The sequence below is a fragment of the Pristis pectinata genome, chromosome 3, assembly GCF_009764475.1.
Source record: "Pristis pectinata isolate sPriPec2 chromosome 3, sPriPec2.1.pri, whole genome shotgun sequence".
Taxonomy (NCBI): Eukaryota; Metazoa; Chordata; class Chondrichthyes; order Rhinopristiformes; family Pristidae; genus Pristis; species Pristis pectinata.
In genome coordinates this window covers 19,450,360-19,470,456 of record NC_067407.1, presented here as the reverse complement: position 1 = coordinate 19,470,456, position 20,097 = coordinate 19,450,360, and the positions used below count along the sequence as shown (strand labels likewise).

The following is a 20,097-nucleotide window of genomic DNA, read 5'->3' as shown; positions in this document are numbered from 1 at the left end:
TACCGAGCAATTTCAAGATGTTAAGCTGAGAGGAAACTACATTTTCTAGCTATTAACATGGCAATTTGAAAGTGTACATCTGTTAATCCTTTGGATTGTTGAGTTTAATACCTTTATTTCAAACACATTGACTTGAACATGACAGAAGATCTATGGGTTGTAATCACAGGCAGTCTTATTCTGACGCAAGAGGAATTATCTTTGTGACTCAGTCATTTTTATAACCAAGTTGTGATAGTCTACACAAGAAAAAACAAATCCAAGCTTTTCTCACCATCTTGTAAAAGACACTTCCAAAAAATGTAGGTTAACCCATTCTGCAATGAATTTAGTTCCATTGTCTGCTTACTTAAATAAACTGCAATGTGGATTTCTATCTAATTTTGCCTTGATTTAACCACTTACCTGTGAATAAATAGGACTAGTTAATGTTCATAAAGGTATAATGGCAGGGAACCAGGAAATTATAGTCTTAGTAATCTAACATTTAATATGGGGAGGTTACAGGAATCCATAGTAAAGAACAAAGTTACTTAACACTTCGGAGAAATCTGAGCTGTTGAGAGTGAAATGTAATGGATAATTTATATGTACTCAATCATTCACATAGTCAAAACTATTTCTCCCCAAATGACAAAAGAGATAGGTAATAAAGTGAAATGGAGAAAGGGATAGATAACAGATCTCAGGTTGATACTATGAGTGAGAATCAGCCCAAATTTATAAAATCTAGAGAGGAAGCAAAAGATGAAATAAGGATTAGAGAGGATAAGAATTAACATGCAGCCAATGTTAAATGAAACACAAATATCTTCAATATGCATATAAATAGTCAATGGGTCATAAGAGGAAGGGATGAAGTTAACTGGGGATCATGGCAGAAGACATAGCTAGTGAATTAAATCAGAACTCTGCATCTGTCTTTACAAAGGAAAATGCTCCCACAGTAAAGAAAGAAGTGGGAATTGAGTCACTAGATGGACGATAAATTATAAAGAGGCCACTCGTAAAGTAGGCTGCATAAAAAACAGATAAGTCACCAGGTCCAGATGGGATACTATAAAATGATTCAGGATGTTCAAAATAACGAAGAAAGTAAAAGCATAAACTGTTGAGAATCAGGCCATAATCAACCTCTGATATAGGGCTGATGACAGCAGACAGGAGAACTGTTCCACAATCAAGGGAGTAACGATTAAACTAGCAATTAGTGGCTAGGCAGTTTAATTTCAATGGTGAGAAATCATTAATCTGGGACAAAATCAAAAGCATCTTGGACAAGTATGATATGCAAATAGTAAACTGTGTTTAAATAATCAATTAAGAGCTTAGATGAGGTAATGGGGAAGCCTGATGAGGGCAATATGATTAATATGGCATACGTTTGGTTCCAAATGATACTTAATAAAGTGCCACATAATTAGCTTGTACTGAGGTTGAAGCTCATTGGAAGGGACAGCAGCAACATGGATAATAAATTACTTTAAAGACCAAAAACAGTTGTGTGAACAACTGATTTTCAAACTGGAAAAGATAGGCAGTGGAATTCCCCAGGGATCAGAGCTAGGACCACTACTTTTTATGTTATATATTCAGGAATTGAAGTTGGCAGCATGAAGGCAACTAAAAAAAAATTATAAACAACACCAAATTTGGAATTACAAGATGTTGCAGGAATGGAGAAACCTTGGTGATTGTGCACCTATCTTTGAAGGTGGCTGAACTGATGAAGAAACTTATTAAAAACCTAGATGGGACCTTGGATTTAGTGCACGAGCTCTAAAAGCATGGAAATTATTAATGATACTTTGTAAAACACTGTTTCAGATATAACTGGAGTATTGGCTCCAATTCCAAGCACCAGATTTTAGGAAGGAAGTTGACACTTTGGTGTATATTTACCAAAATGGTGGAGGGAATTATGTTAGAGGGAAAGCCTGGAGAGGCTGGAGTTGTTACAGGGCGTGATAATGACAGAAGTGCTCAAAATGAGGGGTCTTGGAAGAATATATAGAGAGATATTGTTCCCATTGATGGAAGGGACAGAAGTTTGCCTACATAAATTTAAAGTGATTAGTAAAGGAATGAAGGGGTGGGGAAAGGGAGGGTTGCTAAATGATGGAGGAAGGAATCTGTATTTTATGAGAGGTTAACATCCGGAGTTTTTTTGCCACACTGGGTAGTAGTGTCTGATTCAATCGCACCTTTCAAAAGGGAATTGAATCAGTATTGGAAGTGTAGAGCAAGGGAATGGGATTTAGCTGCATTGCTCATGTAGAGAACCAAGTTGATTCAAAGGGTTGAAAAGCCCCCTTCTGCGCTGTTAACATTCAATGAAAAGACTGTTGCCTAAAATTAAAGCTCACGGAATTCAAAACAAATAAGTGACCTGAAATAAAGTAATAAGAATGCTGGAAATACTCTATTGGCCAGGCAACATCTGTGGAGGGGGATAACGTTGCAGGTCAATGACATTTTAGGTCAAATTGAGAAAAAAAATTAGAGGAGTAAGTTTTAAACTGTAGAAACACAGGGGAGGAGAGACCAAAATGTAACCTAAGCTTCAAGTCACAATTTTCTATTCTGCTCCACTCTTTCACTTAGCCTCCTATTCTGTTCCAATGAAACTCAATGTGAACTGAAGCTCCTTATCTTTTGGAATCCACACTTAGAATATAACTATTTCAAATGCTGTACACTTCCAGTAGTTTTGTTTTAATTTCAGATTGCCAGTAGCCACAATGCTAATTAATGACTCTGCTTCTCCCATTCACACCTCCACTAGACGGATCAATCATTTCTTTACCAGCCCCATCACTATTCGGAATTATTCGGGAGGCTGAGGGGTATATAGACAGGAGTTACAGAGAGGCAGTCACACCTACATTGCAGGATGCAGGTATCTGGGTGACCATCAGGAGATGGAAAGGTGATAAGCAATCAGTGCAGAGTACCCCTGTGGCTGTCCCCCTCAGTAACAAGTTTACTGCTTTGGATACTGTTGGGGGGGGGGGGGTGGTGGTGTAGAGAACAACCCACCAAGGGAAAGCCACAGCAGCCAGGTCTCTGGCAATGAGTGGTTCTGTGGCTCAGAAGGGAAGAGGGGAAAAGAGGAGCGCAGTAGTGATAGGGGATTCATTGTTAGGGGGACAGACAGGAGATTCTACAGACAAGAATGAGACTCCCAGATGGTATATTGTCTCCCAGGTGCCAGGGTCAGAGATGTCTCGGATTGAGTCCACAGCCTTCTTAAGGGGGAGGGTGAACAGCCAGAAGTCGTGGTCTACATCGGTACCAATGACATAGGCAGGAAGGGTGCCGAGGTCCTGCAAAGTGAGTTCAGGGAGTTAGGTGCTAAGTTAAAAGAAAGGACCTCCAGGCTGGTGATCTCAGGACTGCTACCCATGCCATGTGCTAGCGAGGCAAGAAATAGGAAGATGGTGCAGTTTAACACATGGCTAAGCAGATGGTGCAGGGGGGAAGGGATCCGGTTTTTGGATCATTGGGCTTTCTTCCAGGGCAGGTGGGATCGGTACAAACAGGACAGTTTGCACCTGAACTGGAAAGGGACCAATATCCTTGCAGGGAGGGTTGCTAGTGATGCTGGGGGGTGGGGTGGTGGTGGTGGTCTAAACTTGAGTTGCAGGGGGGTGCAAACCATTGGCAGGGCAGCAAGTGGAGTAGCTATGGGGAAAGCAGATGTTAAGCTTGCAAGCAAAGACAGAAATCAACTGGTTGATGAGCATGGTGGGACTAATGTTCTAAGATGCGTCTATTTCAAAGCAAAGAGTATAGTAGGAAAGGAAGATGAATTTAGAGCATGAATCAGCATGTGGAATTACGATGTTATAGCCATTAGTCAGACTTGGTTGCAGGAGGGGCAAGAATGGCAGCTCAATGTTCTGGGGTTCTGATGTTTTAGACATGATGGAGAGGGAGACGTTAAAGGGGCAGGGATGGCATTAGTCATCAGGGAAAACGTCACAGCAGTGCTCAGAGAGGACATACTGGAGGGCTCGTCTACTGAGGCAATATAGGTGGAACCGAGGAATAAGAAAGGGATGACCACGTTAATGGGACTATATTATAGACCTCCCAATAGTCAGTGGGATTTAGAGGAACAAATTTGTGGAGAGATAGCAGACAGATGCAAGAAATACAAGCCTGTGATAATAGGTGATTTTAACTTTCCGCATATTGACTGGGACTCCCATGCTGTAAAGGGATTGGATGGGATAGAGTTTGTCAAATGTGTTCAGGAAAGTTTCCTCAACCAATATGTAGAGGTCCTAACTGGAGAGAGTGTGATACTGGACCCTCTTAGGGAACGAGACAGGGTAAGTGACAGAAGTGTGTAGAAGGGAACACTTTGGATCTAGTGATCATAATTCCATTAGTTTCAAGATAATTATGGAGAAGGATAGGACTGGTCCTCCGGTTAAGACTCTAAATTGGAGCAAGGCCAATTTTGATGGCATCAGAAGGGATCTGGCTGGCATGGATTTGGATAAGCTGTTCTCTGGCAAAGAGATGCTTGTGGGAGGCTTTCAAAAGTGAACTAAGTACAGAATCTGTATGTTCCTGTTAGAATAAAAGGCAAGGCCAACAAATTTAGGGAACCTTGGTTATCGAGGGATATTGAGGCCCTGGTAAAGAAACAGAAGGTGGCACATATCAGGTATAGGCAGGTAGGATCAAATGAGAGAAATCAGGAGGAGATGAGGTTGCTCTGGCAGACAAGGTGAAAGAGAATCCCAAGGGTTTCTATGACTATATTCAGAGCAGAGTAGCAAAGGACAAAATTAGTCCTCTTGAAGATCAGCGTGGTCACCTATGCATGGAGTTGAAAGAGATGGGGGAGATCTTAAATGAATTTTGTATTTACTCTGGAGACAATCACAGACACTATAAAACTGAGGCAAAACAGTAGTGAAGTCATGGACAATATCCAGATTACGGAAGAGGAGATGCTGGCTGTCTTGAGGCAAATTAAGGTGGTTAAATCCCCAGGGCCTAACAAGGTGTCTCCTCAGGCCTTGTGGGAGGCTAGTGCAGAAATTGTAGGGGCCCTGGCAGAGATATTTAGAATGTCCTTAGCCACAGGTGAGGTGCCGGAGGACTGGAGGATAGCTAATGTTGTTCTGTTGTTTAAGAAAGGCTCCAAGAATAAACCAGGAAATTATAGGCCAGTGAGCCTGATGTCAGTCATGGGTAAATTACTGAAAGGTATTCTAAGGGACAGGATACACAAGTATTTGGATGGACACGACCTGATTAGGGATAGTCAACATGGCTTTGTATGGGGCAGGTCATGTCTAAACAATCTTATAGAACTTTTTGAGGAGGTTACCAGAAAGGTTGATGAAGGAAAGGAGGTGGACATTGTCAAAGGCCTTGCTAAAGTCCATGTAGACAAAGTCCCACATGGGAGGCTGCTCCAGAAGGTTAAGTCACTTGGCATTCAGGATGAATTAGTCAATTGGATGCAACATTGGCTTAGTGGGAGAAGCCAAAGTAGATGGTTGTCTCTCTGATTGAGAGGCCTATGAGTAGTGGTGTGCCACAGGGATTGGCGCTGGGTCTGTTGTTGTTTATCATCTGTATTAATGATTCAGATGATAATGTGGTAAACTGGATCAGCAAATTTGCAGATGACACCAAGATTGGGGGCATAGTGGACAGCGAGGAAAGGTATCAAAGCTTTCAGCGTGATCTTGACCAGCTAGGAAAATGGGCTGAAAATGGCAGATGGAATTTAATGCAGACAAGTGTGAGGTGATGCACTTTGGGAAGACAAACCAGGGTCAGACTTACACAGTGAATGGTAGGGCTCTGAGGTGTGTTGTAGAACAAAGGGACCTGGGAATACAGATCCATAATTCCTTGGAAGTGGCATCACAGGTAGATTGGGTTGTAAAGAGAGCTTTTGGCACATTGGCCTTCATAAATTGGGGCACTGAGTACAGGAGTTGGGATGTTATGTTGAAGTTGTACAAGATATTGGTGAGGCTGATATCAGAGTATTGTGTGCAGTTCTGGTCACCTACCTATAGGAAAGATATCAATAAGCTTGAAAGAGTACAGAGAAAATTTACACGGATGTTGCTGGGACTTGAGGGCCCCGAGTTACAGCGGCATGCAGAAGTTTGGGCACCCTGGTCAAAATTTATGTTACTGTGAATAGCTAAGCGAGTAAAAGATGACCTGATTTCCAAGGCACAAAGTTAAAGATGACACATTTCTTTAATATTTTAAGCAAGATTACTTTTTTATTTCCATCTTTTATAGTTTCAAAATCACAAAAAAGGAAAAGGGCCCGAAGCAAAAGTTTGGGCAACTTGCATGGTCAGTACTTAGTAAATCCCCTTTGGCAAGTATCACAGCTTGTAAACACTTTCTGTAGCCAGCTAAGAGTCTTTCATCTTGCATGCACTGCTCTTTTGAGGTCTATCCACAGATTTTCCATGATGTTTAGGTCGGGGACTGTGAGGACCATGGCAAAACCTTCAGCTTGTGCCTCTTGAGGTAGTCCATTGTGGATTTTGAGGTGTGTTTAGGATGGTTATCCTGTTGTAGAAGCCATCCTCTTTTCATATTCAGCTATTTTACATATGGTGTGATGTTTGCTTCCAGAATTTGAGGGTATTTAATTGAATTCATTCTTCCCTCTACCAGTGAAATGTTCCCCGTGCCACTGGCTGCAACACAAGCCCAAAGCATGATCGATCTACCCCCGTGCTTAACAGTTGGAGAGGTGTTCTTTTCATGAAATTCTGCACTCTTTTCTCTCCAAACATACCTTTGCTCATTGCAGCCAAAAAGTTCTATTTTAACTTCATCAGTCCACAGGACTTGTTTCCAAAATGCATCAGGCTTGTTTAGATGTTCTTTTGCAAACTTCTGACGCTAAATTTTATGGTGAGGACGCAGGAAAGTTTGGAGAAAAAAGGGTGCAGAATTTCATGAAAAGAACACCTCTCCAACTGTTAAGCACGGGGGTGGAGCGATCATGCTTTGGGCTTGTGTTGCAGCTAGTGGCACGGGGAACGTTTCACTGGTAGAGGGAAGAATGAATTCAATTAAATACTAGCAAATTCTGGAAGCAAACATCACACCATCTGTAAAAAAAAAAGCTGAAGATGAAAAGAGGATGGCTTCCACAACAGGATAACCATCCTAAACACACCTCAAAATCCACAATGGACTACCTCAAGAGACACAAGCTGAAGGTTTTGCCATGGCCCTCAGTTCCCCGACCTAAACATCATCAAAAATCTGTGGATAGACCTCAAAAGAGCAGTGCATGCAAGACATCCCAAGAATCTCACAGAACTAGAAGCCTTTTGCAAGGAAGAATGGGTGAAAATCCCCCAAACAAGAATTGAAAGATTCTTAGCTGGCTACAGAAAGCGTTTACAAGCTGTGATACTTGCCAAAGGGGGTGTTACTAAGTACTGACCATGCAGGGTGCCCAAACTTTTGCTTCGGGCCCTTTTCCTTTTCTGTTATTTTGAAAGATGGAAATAAAAAAGTAATCTTGCTTAAAATATTGAAGAAACATGCCATCTTTCACTTTATGCCTTTTGGAAATCAGGTCATCGCTTTTAACTCGCTTAGCTATTAACAGTAACATAAATTTTGACCAGGGGTGCCCAAACTTTTGCATGCTACTGTATAGGGAAAGGTTGAATAGGTTAGGACTTTATTCCCTGGAGTGCAGGAGAATGAGGGGAGATCACAGAGAGGTATACAAAATTATGAGGGGTATAGATAGGGTGAATGCATGCTTTTTCCCTTCAGATCAGGTGAGACTCGAACTAGGGGTTATAGGTTTAGGGTTTAAGAGGAATCTGAGGGGAAACTTTTTCACTCAGAGGGTGGTGCGAGTATGGGGCGAGCTGCCAACGGAAATGGTAGATGCGGGTTCAACTGTAACATTTAAGAGAAATTTGGATAGGTGCATGGATGGGCAGGGTTTAGAGGGATATGGTCTGGGTGCAGGTAGATGGGAATAGGCAGAAGATCAGGTCAGCATGGGTTAGATGGGCCGAAGGGCCTGTTTCTGTGCTGTAGTACTCTATGACTACCCCATTTGGACTTTCAAAATCATTCTTTAGCTACTTAATCTCTGCTGCTTTCCATCCCGTCACAACCCTTCTCTTTCAATCCCTCCTCTCCTCCACTGTCTCTTTTTGCATCTTCAATTGTGCTAACCTCCGGCTTTGTACAGTTCTGGTGAAACATCATTCACCGAAGAATTAATCTCTCTTCACAGATGCTTCCCCAGCTGCTCAATTGTTCCAGTTTCTTTTAGGTTCCATTTTCCAGCATCTCAGTACATTGCTTTTAAATTTTGATCTGTTTAGGAGATAGATTAGCCAATCGATAAAGAGAAGGGACACTGGGTGTATACATGAAATGGTAATGCTTTCCCACAAAATCTATATGGGTCCCTCTTCACCTGGATAACATAATATTTATAACTTAGACAACATAAGGTAAAGGTATTTATAGGTTTGACAATCACAAAGATAGATGATGTGGATGGCAGAATAAAATTACAAAGAAATACTGGTACTATAAATCTGGTGGTTGTGTTTCAAAGTAAGCACAAGGTCATCCATTCTTCAGTAACAGAAAGCTAGGAACAGTGGACCACCAAAGTAATTTCTCATAGTCTATGTAAATGGAGCACTAAAATGTAATGGCTGGATGCAAAATAATATTCAATAAGATTGCTGGAATATTACCTTTTATATCTAGGAGTTTAAAAACATAATGGAGAGAATAGAAAGTCCTGATAAGGCCATATCTGGGCACAGTGTAGAATTCAGCGTACTGGACTTTAGAACATATCAGTGTTGGAATGAATATTACATTCAATAGATTTGTCTGTATTCTTGCACAATTGAAAGATGGACTAAAACAGACCATGAAAATGAACATATGAATAAAATGAAACTGCATGGAATAGGAAAACGGTTGCATACCATCACTGGCAATAATCCGCGGGCGATATGAAGCATAGGGGGTTTCGTTCTTCCAAATATCTTCTTCACTCTCAGCCACAAGCAATGAATTGCATACATGACTATCATGTAGATCTTGAAGCAGCAAACGCTGTGAGAAACAGAAACAAGGTACACGAAAAGTATAGATTAATGCCCAGTGTTAGCCACCAGCTTACAGGACAAGCATCGGCATCATCACCATCATCGGCTGAATATTGATAATGAAATGTTTAGTCAAGAGCGCAAAAACTGGCCAGGTTGGCAATGTCGCAGCGGGAATCAGGTGGCAATGAATAAGAAACAGATTCCCATCCATTCAATACTGCACTGGGATTCTGTCCATACCAATCTTGCTCAAATTCCCTCTTGGACATCAATGTGCAGAGGCCTGCTAAAAGATTAGCAGAAATTCACCAGTCTACTTAACAAGTATTTTGCTTTAATATCCACAAAATGAAGGAATACTTGGGTGGAAGTAAATTCTGAGACGGTCAAAAGCGATTTGATAAAGGTTATTTAGTAAATGAAAAGAGGATTAGAGAATTGATTTAACCTAAAGTAGAACAAAGTGCCTGAAGATGATGGTATAAATTGTAGGATTCTGAACTAAATGGCTTAAGAGCTGGCAGAGAAATTATATTCAGGGTTTCATTAAGAGTATATATGTTCCAGCAGATTAGTGAGGAGCCAATATTATAACCACTGCAAACAGAACATGAAGCTAGCCTAGATCATTGCACTTAAGCTTACTTGACAGCAATGGTTGGGTCAGTTTTGTAATCTTTAATTAAAAATTCAATTAGAAAATATCCTGCAGAAGAGAAAGTAATTAAATGCTGCCAACTTATTTGCAGAAAAGAAAATAAGAGTTATCCGATAAAACAACATTTATGCTGAGGATGTTGCAGCAGCACTTCCAGAAAGCCTTCGGCGAGATTTAACACAGGGGACCACTGGAGAACATTAAGTGGTACTAAAATAGCGGCAGAGGGGAAATTGGATTAAAACTTATATGAAGGAAGTAGAGAGTTAGAATTAAAAAGAAATTCTCAAGTGGATGGAAGTTGATAATGGTGTTCCAGAGGGCTGTAGTCTGGAATTGATTCTGTTCACTTTGGATATAAAAGAACTTGCATTTGTATATTATCTTTTGTAATCTCATGCTGCTCCAAAAGTGCTTTCTCATCCAATTACAGGCACAAAGTACACCCAACTCAGTCTTAAGACGACTTAAACAGGTTTGCTGTTACATTGCAACTTCCACATTCAATGTAAAATTGAACAAAATACCCAGAACTACATGATATTTTTATTTATATGACCTAACCTCCTACAGGTCCTGCTTTTAATATCCCATGAGCCTGAAACCCCAATATCCCACATTACTCTTCATTATTCCTGACATTAGTATCATTCTTCAGTTTTGCAGATTACACTGAAACAGGAGCATCAAGTTATCTATAAGATCATAATGAGCCACGAAACAACATCAATAAGATAGAGAAATTCAGCGTCAGAGTGCCAATTAATGTGAGCTGGTATATTTTGGTTAAAAATATTAATAACTGTTTTTGTCGAAGAGAATTTACAAATTGCCTAGAAAAGATGTTGAAAACAGATTAACACGGGAATATTGGAACAGGTCAAGGCCAGGGCAGAGCTCAAAGTTTTTATGCTTTGGAATTTCAGATTATTACTATATATATATATCAATAGGGATAATAAATTTGTAAGACAATATGATTGCTTCTAAAACCTACACAGGAACTTAAAGGGGGATTTATGACCAAAGAACCAAAGTATAGATTTGAGACTTGTGATTATCATCTTCAAATCCTAATGTAATAATAATGAAAGTATGTCAAAATAAATGGGGAAAATTTAAATCCAAAGAACTGGTGGTTAGGGATGAGAAGATGGGGAAGTTTGTTGATAAAAATTGATTTTTCAATTGTAACAACTACTGTGGTCTGGATTCTCTTGGATACAAGCAAGAAATGGTCAAATTTGGGGCTTTAATTATCGTAGGCAGACAGGGCATTATCACAGCAATTAACCTTCTAAATGACATGTTCCAAAATTAAACATTACTTGAACTTAATGCCACTGTTCAGATTTCTACGACTTGGAAAACGTTGTTTCCATTTTTCTGATCGGTTAAGCTGCAGTTCAGATGTTTACTGTCATTGGTGATTATCCCATCCAAATATGAAGGTCACTTATTACTGATAGTGCTTTAGCTCCATCTGGCAAATATTTAAAAAAGCACCTGCTAAACTTTGATGACTGACAGCAAGCCAGAAGAGGAAGATCGAAGCAGCAATGATGTGGTGCAAAAGGAGGGACGTGGATAGTGGAAGATCTTGATCATAGAAGGCAGATCCATGTTAGATTTGCAGTGGCGGTACTACTGCAGGCTCTTTTCACATCTAAATGCATTTGCAGACATTTGCAAACTCCTGGAAGAAAGCCTGCTACCTAATGTACCTGGCAGATCGGCATTATCATTTTCAGTGGCTGGGAAAGTCACAGTCTCCTTCATTACTTTTGCTACCAGTTACAACCAACACTCTGGTAGAGACATCCTAAGGGTTTTGCAGTCAGCTGTACAGAAATGCACAACGAGAATGACAAATGGATCATTTGCCAGGGCTGATCTCCCGAGCTGGCTGCAGTCAGATTGATTTGACACCATTTATGTAATGTACAAAGGCAATTTTTTTCTATATCTTTAATATCACCACCGAACAGAAGCAATCCCAGAACAAAGACCTATAAGGCTTCCAACCACTTAAAAAATTCTTATTAATTCCAACTGCAAGACTGGGGTACTGCACTCTGGCTGTTCACACTTCAGTTTTTCAATTTCAGTTTTTAATCCAATTTTTCCTCTGTTCCATTTCTGTACCACTGTTTGTTCTCCAGAGATCCCTGCTCACCAAAGGCCGCAACCCTTTCAACATAAATGTTGTTTTGTCAAAGATATCTTACCTTCCTTTATGCAAACCAAGCCCTCTTCATCTTTGTGCTGGACTATTTATCAGGTCTGCTTCCAGCTTTCTCTTCTCCCTTAGTCACATGTGCAAGTGAAAGTCAACTATTCACTGATTAATGAGGTGCATTCACTTAAAACCATGGGATAGATGAATTACACTGCCCAAGTGCTGGAGTGAGTAGCAACAGTGGATAAACAAATGGAGAGGTAAAAAGAGTGCATGAAAATGATGAGTGCCCGAGTGAATGGATGCAAGCAGTGATATGATGGGATTCAGTTTGGAAAAGAAGTGTGAAAGGGAGCTTAAAACATGAGGAACAAGGTGAATCAGCTAATGGACCCAATTAGCTCATTAAATCACTTCCTGCAAAACTGAGGCAATGTACCCTGGTTTCTCATTCCTCAGCTACCTCCAGCCATGGCTCCTTTGTAAGATCTGTAGATTAATTTCTGTGATGGCCAAGAAAAAGTGTACCCCTCCTGCTCAGGAATGCACCTAACAGAAATTGTAGCAATGCATTATTGAATCTAAATGTGGTTCTTGCTCTGTGTACATTGAACCACAATTTCAAATTCTTATAAAAAAACAGCTGAAACTGTGTCATGGGGACGTGTGTCAGGCATACTGCATGACACAAAACCTTCTGAGTTAGCCCCCTTTGCAATTTCTCTCCCTTGCTGGAAGCTCCCTTCAGATTAACAAGAGGCCAAAATCTCAATTTCAAAATTTAAAATAATCTTCAACCTCATACTCGTGATTACCTGATTGACTACACGACAAATCTCGCCAATTTTTTTAACTACTGTTCGATGGAGGTGCAAATACTCGAGTTCTTCTTCTTTTTCAGCTGTGGAGTCATCTTTTATCCCAATAAGATTTCTAGAAAAATACAAGTTTTTTTTAAACATTAGAGTTTGTGCACTTTCATTTGATGCCAGCGAGAACCAAGAGAGGAGGTGGGATGACAAATTAACAAAAAGCTTGAATTTAAATGCAATTAACAAATGATAGCACAATTTCGCAGAACATCTACTGAGGTCACATGTTAGACAATAAATGACATAATGATGAATCATTCAACATCCTTAATCAATAGGCATCTACAAGGTATCAATTTATCAAGGTAACCTCCAGGTAACAATGGACATTATTTCCTTTAGAGATTAAGATACAATTCTTCCTGAACTTCTCAACCACCTAGGCATAGAGTAAGTATATCCCATTATTAGGATGACATCTTATTCTCACCGGGTATGAGAATAAACTTCAACTCGATCTTGATGAATTTGGATGATCAACCAAAATTCAGGCATCAATGGGCATCTGGGGTCCTGCTCATTCATTGTGGCACCTTCACACTCAGAGTCACTGCTACCTCCATCGTAACCTGTAATGGCCCAGAAAACCGAATTAACAGCCACGACGTTAGGAACTGACATCACTGCTTAAACCAATAAACAGTATTATTAAATAATCACCTCTCTAAATTGGTAAAGCATCAAACCTAACCTTTCAATCCAAAAATTAAGGGGAATCCTTTCTCCAGAAAGCTGGGTGAACAAATACACAGGATAATGTTTCAATGGACCAGAGAGACCAACAAAGTCACAAGACTAATTCCCAAACTGGGCCTAACTAGAGGATCTCATTTGAGTTTCGAGTTAGTCTTAACATCCATCCAACAGAAAGGGCAAAAGATAGAAAGGGCTATTGTCTGTATTGCCTATCCAATTAAAAAAAAACAGGAATCGCATGCCTGACTTCTCTGCAGCCAGAATACAGATTCAGAATGACTTAGAGTTTCTGGGGGTGGGGCAAGTTATTGTGTCCATCTCTCACAGAAGTATACCTCAGCATAAAGGGCTTCTTTCAAGAGGTACAGGGTTCAAAAAACATAGGCAAGATTTTGAAAATGCCTGGTGTTTAACAATAACCCACAAATGGGCAATTATTATCGAAAAAGAAAGTCACAGCACAATGGAACATAAAGGCCTGACCTTAGGTGGGTTGTACTCCCTTTGAAAAAAGCAAGAGCAAAAGATAACAAGATACAGACAAGTGCAAAATAAAAGCGAAGCTTATAAATGCTCAGCATCCAAAAGCAAAGGAGGAAAAAGATAGCATCACTTTGTTTATGGCAGTTGATCATCCAGACCTCATTTGTCACATATTTACATAATAAATGATTTTTTTTACTAACACAGCATCATAACAAAGATAACGATTCTAATATTTAATATGCAGCTCAGCCCGAAGCATAAATTTTCCAAATAGCTTCTGGAAAGACACAATTATCTCAGATTATTACACATAGTTAAGGGAAACCCTTGGCTGTTGGTTCATAAGGTGAGGGCTGAAAGCCCTGCTTCATTTGGTGTTTACATACACAAACTAGCATAGCATAGGAACAAGCCCATCAGCCTGTATCTATGCTGACCATGATGCTAAGTTAAACTGCACATCTGCCTGCTCATGGTCTATATCCCTCAATTCCTTGCCTGTTTACATGTCGGCCTAAATGTCTTTTAAATGATCCCATCGTTTCTGCTCCCAACACCACCTCTGGCACCACATTCCAGGAACTACTACTCTATGTAAAAAAAAATATTTCCACATAAATCTCCTTTAAACTTTCCCATCTCTTGCTTTAATGCTATGCACTGTAGGCTTCTGGTTTCCCATCCAGAAAGCACTAGTTTCTATAATATGGGCCTGAAGCTAGGTTGCAACCAATTTTCCATCACCTGCAGCCATTTAGAAGTTTGGATCTTGTTTGATACTAACCAAGCTATGAGACAGCACTTTCTGCTCTTCTGAACAGGAAAATCAGGAACCAAAGGATTGTTATGGCACAGGAGGCTGACAGTCCATCAAACCTGCCAGTCCCATTCCACTGCTCTTTGACCCCCAGAGTGCTGCAAATTATTCTTATTTAATTATTCTCTTCCCATTTCCCTTTTGAAAACACTGATTCTGTATTCACCATCCCTGAATGTGGGAATAATTAAGAGGGTGATATAGGATTAGTGTAAATGGATGGTTGGTGCCACAGACTTTTCTGTACTGTATCTCACTATTTCTACAAGCAGTGAAGTCCAGATCATAACAGCTCTCTGAATGAAAAGATTTGCCTCACATCTGCCTTGCACATCTTGCCCAAAAATTTTAAACCCAAATACCTAAGTCATCAAGCCCTCTGATAGAAACAGCTTCCCTCTATCTACCCTGAATAAGCCAGTCATGAACTTCTATACCTTGAACAATCTCTTTTCAACTATCTTTGCTCCTAGGAAAACAATCAGAATTGTGATAAAAATGGACAGAACATTCCAGCTGTAGTTTAATCATGACTTAAGATACAATTGGGTGTTATTAAGAAGTAGAGGCCTCCTAGGTTCAACACTGCAAATAGATCAAGAGAAAATGTTGGAACAGATCAGGGGTAAATAGGATGTTACTAATTTCTCTATTTTTAAAGCAACTAAAAAATATCTTTTCTATGTAAAAATGATCAATTATTTATTCAACCATATGCTGATGGTCCAATCAGCCAGCCCACAGGCTGACTAAGCTTATACTTAACAAGGTCAGATTGGAGGGTTGACCTTGCAGATCCGAAACTATCCAGTGTCCAGAAGCATGGTCTAAGCAGCTGCAGAGCCTCCACTGGTGTGCTGCCTCAAAATCCACTGAAAGCTTTGATAGTTCTGCCTCCCCAACCACCCAGTTTTGCTAGCTATAAGAACTAAGAGGTTAACAGAATAAAGATATTTGGAGAAATTCAAATAACTTAAAATAATTTAAAAATAAGCAGTTCACCAAAATCATAATTATGTAAAAACGTTAAACTAAACCAAAATAGATTAACGTTCTCCTTTGTCTCTTTATCCAAAGCACTACGATTCATGTGAAAACAGATCTAACCTAGTACAGTATTCAAAAGGGGATTCTCCATTGTAAATGCTAGAGAATATCAGGCAGACTGAGCTCCACTCACTGGACTTCCCACAGACTCCCAAGGCACAGTGAACTGATTCAGCATTCCAAATTTGTCAGTAGTTCGGGAATTGCATGTTTGACAGCGCAGAAGTCCAAGACTGACTAACATTTCAATGGTTTAAAGAAGTCTACTGGTGAGATCAGGGCCATTATGTATTTCTATAATTTTCTTCAGTTTTAGATGTTCATCTTTTCTCATTATTTACATTAGTTTTACAGGTTTATAAGGTTTTACAGTTTTTGCATTCTTTACTCCACATCTTTTCGTGGGTAAATATCTGACCTCCACCTGGAAACAAACCAGTCACGTAAACATAGCTATGAATGCAGTATGGAAGAGAATGCACTGATCCATTTCAACATTCTATAATATACAATCCTGAAACTCGGTTGAGCAAGGTATGATCCTCAACAATATTTTAGTGAAAAAACCTATGTTGGAATAAAAATCATTTTTCCACAAATCCTACTTTTAACATGGGAGCTAAACAAACAAAAACAAATTAGAAATGAAGTTCCATTAACTCAGAAGAATCCCATAACTTGAAAATAACAATTCACTTTATATTAATTAACCACAGTATATTTGGATGACCAGCTTCATTCAAACACAACCTGAAAAACTTGCCCAAAAACGCACACACTTTTTGTATGTGCAAAACACACAAACTGTGTGAAAACAGGGGCTTACATTATTGATGCATTTCTCAGAACTTAAACTTGAGGGCAGAACAAACAATGCATCAGTTCTACTTATAGAAGAAAAAGTGAGTTTGCATCAGAGACTTCAAATGAATGAAAACTAAGTGTATAAAATTAATTTTGATTCCTGAATCATTATTTGAGATATCACTAACATTCTGGAACTTCTGAATTTAAGTCTATAGTCAGAATTAATTTTTAAATATTATAGTACTTAAACAGATTTCATTAAAAATGTAGAGTACAATTTCTCCCATGAAAAATTTATCTCCAGATATGTTATCCTGATGGCAGCCATGGGTCAGAAGCAGAAATGACACTTCTAAAGGTTCTGGGTTCAAATCCCATGCAAGTGAGGCAATAACAAAATCCAGGTTGATACTGCAATGCAGTGCTGATAGACTAATAGTATTCTCAACTCATCTTTATTGCGTTTTTTTATGCTTTCTCATACCAGCATCAACATAGAACATAGAACACACTACGGGCCCTTCAGCCCACGATGTTGTGCCGACACATATAAACACTTACTCCATGATCAGTCTAACTCTTGCTTCCCGCACAGCCCATAACCCTCCATTTTTATTACATTCATGTGCCTAACTAAGAGCCTTTTAAATTTCCTACTGATCCTCCATATCTTTGATGGTCTATAAATGCAAATTCTTTCCACTTATACCCTTCAGTCCTTTCCTCACTGGAGTCAATCCTTATATTTTAATCCTTAGTCACCCAATATCTTCAGTAATCCCTGGGCATCTTTCCCAACTCAGCTATATCACTCCCCCAATGAAAGTTTCAAAAAGTACAGATGGTGTTCCAGATACAGCATGAGCAATACTCTGAACAGCAGCAGGATAACATTTTTGGTTCTACATTCTGTTCCTCTTCTTTTACAGCAAAATTATTTCTTTATAGATCAAACTGCAACAGTCAAGTATTGGCCGCTGTCCCAACTATCTACCCTTCACTTGTCTCCATAGTACAAAAATGTTGTTTGGTATTCATTACAACACTTAGCCTTGCCCATTCTCAGTCATCACATTCTTCCCCGAGGCACAAACTACTCATTCAATGTTAAGCAACACGAGACAAAGGCTCCGTGCCTCCGATTATCATTGGGTAACCTCAAAGTTGCTGCTGACTTAAAAGTAAAGAAGCCTAATTCAATGTACAGAAAAGGAGAATGAAGCTTTTTATTCAAGCAAGCAACACAGCTCAAGAATGTTAAAAGCCACGCAGTTTTCAGCTGTCAAAGGTGAAAAGCTCAGTATAAAATGCAAACCAGCTGGCATGTCTTTAGACACAAAGTGTGACAATAGCTCTTATCAACTAGCATACAAATGGTTAGCATTGAAAACTGGGTTTGCTTTGAGCTTCTTGGAGATTATTGACTCAAATCTAAGAAAGCCAACTTGGTTAAAAAAAAGGTGTCTGCCACCATCTGTATTATGAGGAATAAAACCAGGAAGATTACTTGCCCCTTTTCTGTAGCGTGTCAAATTTTGAAAAGAATCATCAGGAATGGAATGAATTAATTCAAGCCAAGGATGCCAAAAAAATTGAGAAGACCTAATGAAGAGGGGATATGAGTGGGATAGAGCAAAAAAAAGAGAAAATGTTCTTCAGGAACATCGAGGGCAATGGAATATTCATAATTAATAGTGGAAAGGTAATGCCTGAAAACAGGGAGATGGCAAGGTTACTGAAACATTAAACATAAAGAAATAAAAATTCGAATGAAAGGGTTACATGAGAAAATAAGGAAACTCGAATCATTTAGCACAATGAGGGCATTAAATCTGCAGGATTGATTAAATATGTTTATAAATCCATGCATCCATTATCCTAAAATGGACATAAAGCAAGTTAACAAGTATCACGGAGACACAAGAAATTCTGCAGATGCTGTCTGGAGCAATACACAAAAAGTACTGGAGGAACTCAGCAGGTCAGGCAGCATCTATGGAGCAAAATAAGTAGTTGATGTTTCAGGCCGAGACCCTTCATCAGGACTGGAAAGGAAGAGGGCAGAAGCCAGAATAAGAAGGTGAGGGGAGGAGGAGGAGGAGCACACGCAGGCAGGGGATAGATGAGTTCAGGTGATAGGTGAATCCAGGTGAGGGGGGAAGGTAGTGGGTGGGAGAGGGGGAAGGAAGATGTAATAAGCTGAGAGGTGATAGGTAGAAGAGGCAAAGGGCTGAAGGAGGAGGAATCTGGTAGGAAAGAGCAGTGGACCATGGAATAAAGGATGGAGGAGGAGAGGAGAGGAGATGGGCAGGTCATCAAGGCGGGGGGGGAGGGAGCCACAGGAATAGGGAAGACAAAGGAGTGGGGTTACTGGAAGTTAGAGAAATCGATGTTGAGGCCATCAGGTTGGAGAGTCCCAAGGCGGAATATGAGGTGTTGTTCCTCCAACCTGTGTCTGGCCTCAACATGGCAGTAGAGGCGGCCATGGATAGACATGTCAGTATGGGAGTGGGATGTGGATCGAAGTAGGTGGCCACCGGGAGATCCTGGCCGTTGTGGCGGATGGAGCAAAATATCACTGCCTTGAATATAACATCCATGTTTACCACCATTTTTTGTACTTTTTCACCATTTTCTCCATGCACAGGCTATAATGAAATAAAGTAATTGTGGTTTAAAAGAAAAGGTTACAGAAAAATCTCACCTAAAAGATCAGAATCCAAGCTGCCCTGACTAGAGACCACACTCTGTACTCTGCTTGGTCTATGCTTGCAATAACCTGTGGGTATAGAGATAAAAGATAGGGTCAAGAATTGTATAAAGGTACACAGGGACAGGCAAACAAAAGTTAAAAGAGAAGAATGACAGAGAGAGGAAAGAGAAAAGAATAATTCCACAGCATGAGCAAAAGACACACAACAGTAAGGGGGGCAGCGGAGGAAAATACAATGTCCTGAAATGGTTAGAGATTAAGACTGCAGCAAATATAATGATTTGACTCCAGCTCTTATGTGATCCAAAAAGCAATACAAGTTTTCCTCTGATTGACAGTTGATCTATACAATTGCTCACAAATTCCCAAAACTCTCCCAACAATGAGCAAAAGTTCAAGTGGCAAATAGCCCTTGCTGGCTGGGGTCAGATTTTTACCAATGTCAAAGAAAGAATAACAACAGATTTAGGGACAGAGAAAGAGAAAATATCAACCATATAATCAACAGCAATTATCCACCAAAATAATGAGACTGCAGCATATCATGAAAATTAGCACATACTTCATTTATCTGATGCAATTCTGGATTATGAAAAGTTTACTTTTACATTACCTAATCAAGGTACATGTCCAGCAAGCACATTTCTCCATTGTAAGAAAAAGATTCCTTTTGAAATAAATGCTACCATCCTGAATTGCCACCTCA

The 20,097-nt window shown here is 39.8% G+C and overlaps 1 protein-coding gene across 5 annotated transcripts in view; it reads right to left on the bottom strand.

The window, feature by feature from the left end:
• szt2 (SZT2 subunit of KICSTOR complex) overlaps positions 1-20,097 on the bottom strand; it is a 179,931-nt gene that overhangs the window by 80,319 nt on the left and 79,515 nt on the right. For all 5 annotated transcript variants that reach the window (XM_052011099.1, XM_052011102.1, XM_052011100.1 and 2 more), the window contains exons 39-42: positions 19,383-19,457; positions 13,256-13,394; positions 12,769-12,886; positions 8,991-9,120 (exon numbers count right to left, since the gene is read on the bottom strand). In XM_052011099.1, coding sequence (XP_051867059.1) covers positions 8,991-9,120; positions 12,769-12,886; positions 13,256-13,394; positions 19,383-19,457 — 462 coding nt within the window. The remainder of the gene's footprint in view (positions 1-8,990; positions 9,121-12,768; positions 12,887-13,255; positions 13,395-19,382; positions 19,458-20,097) is intronic.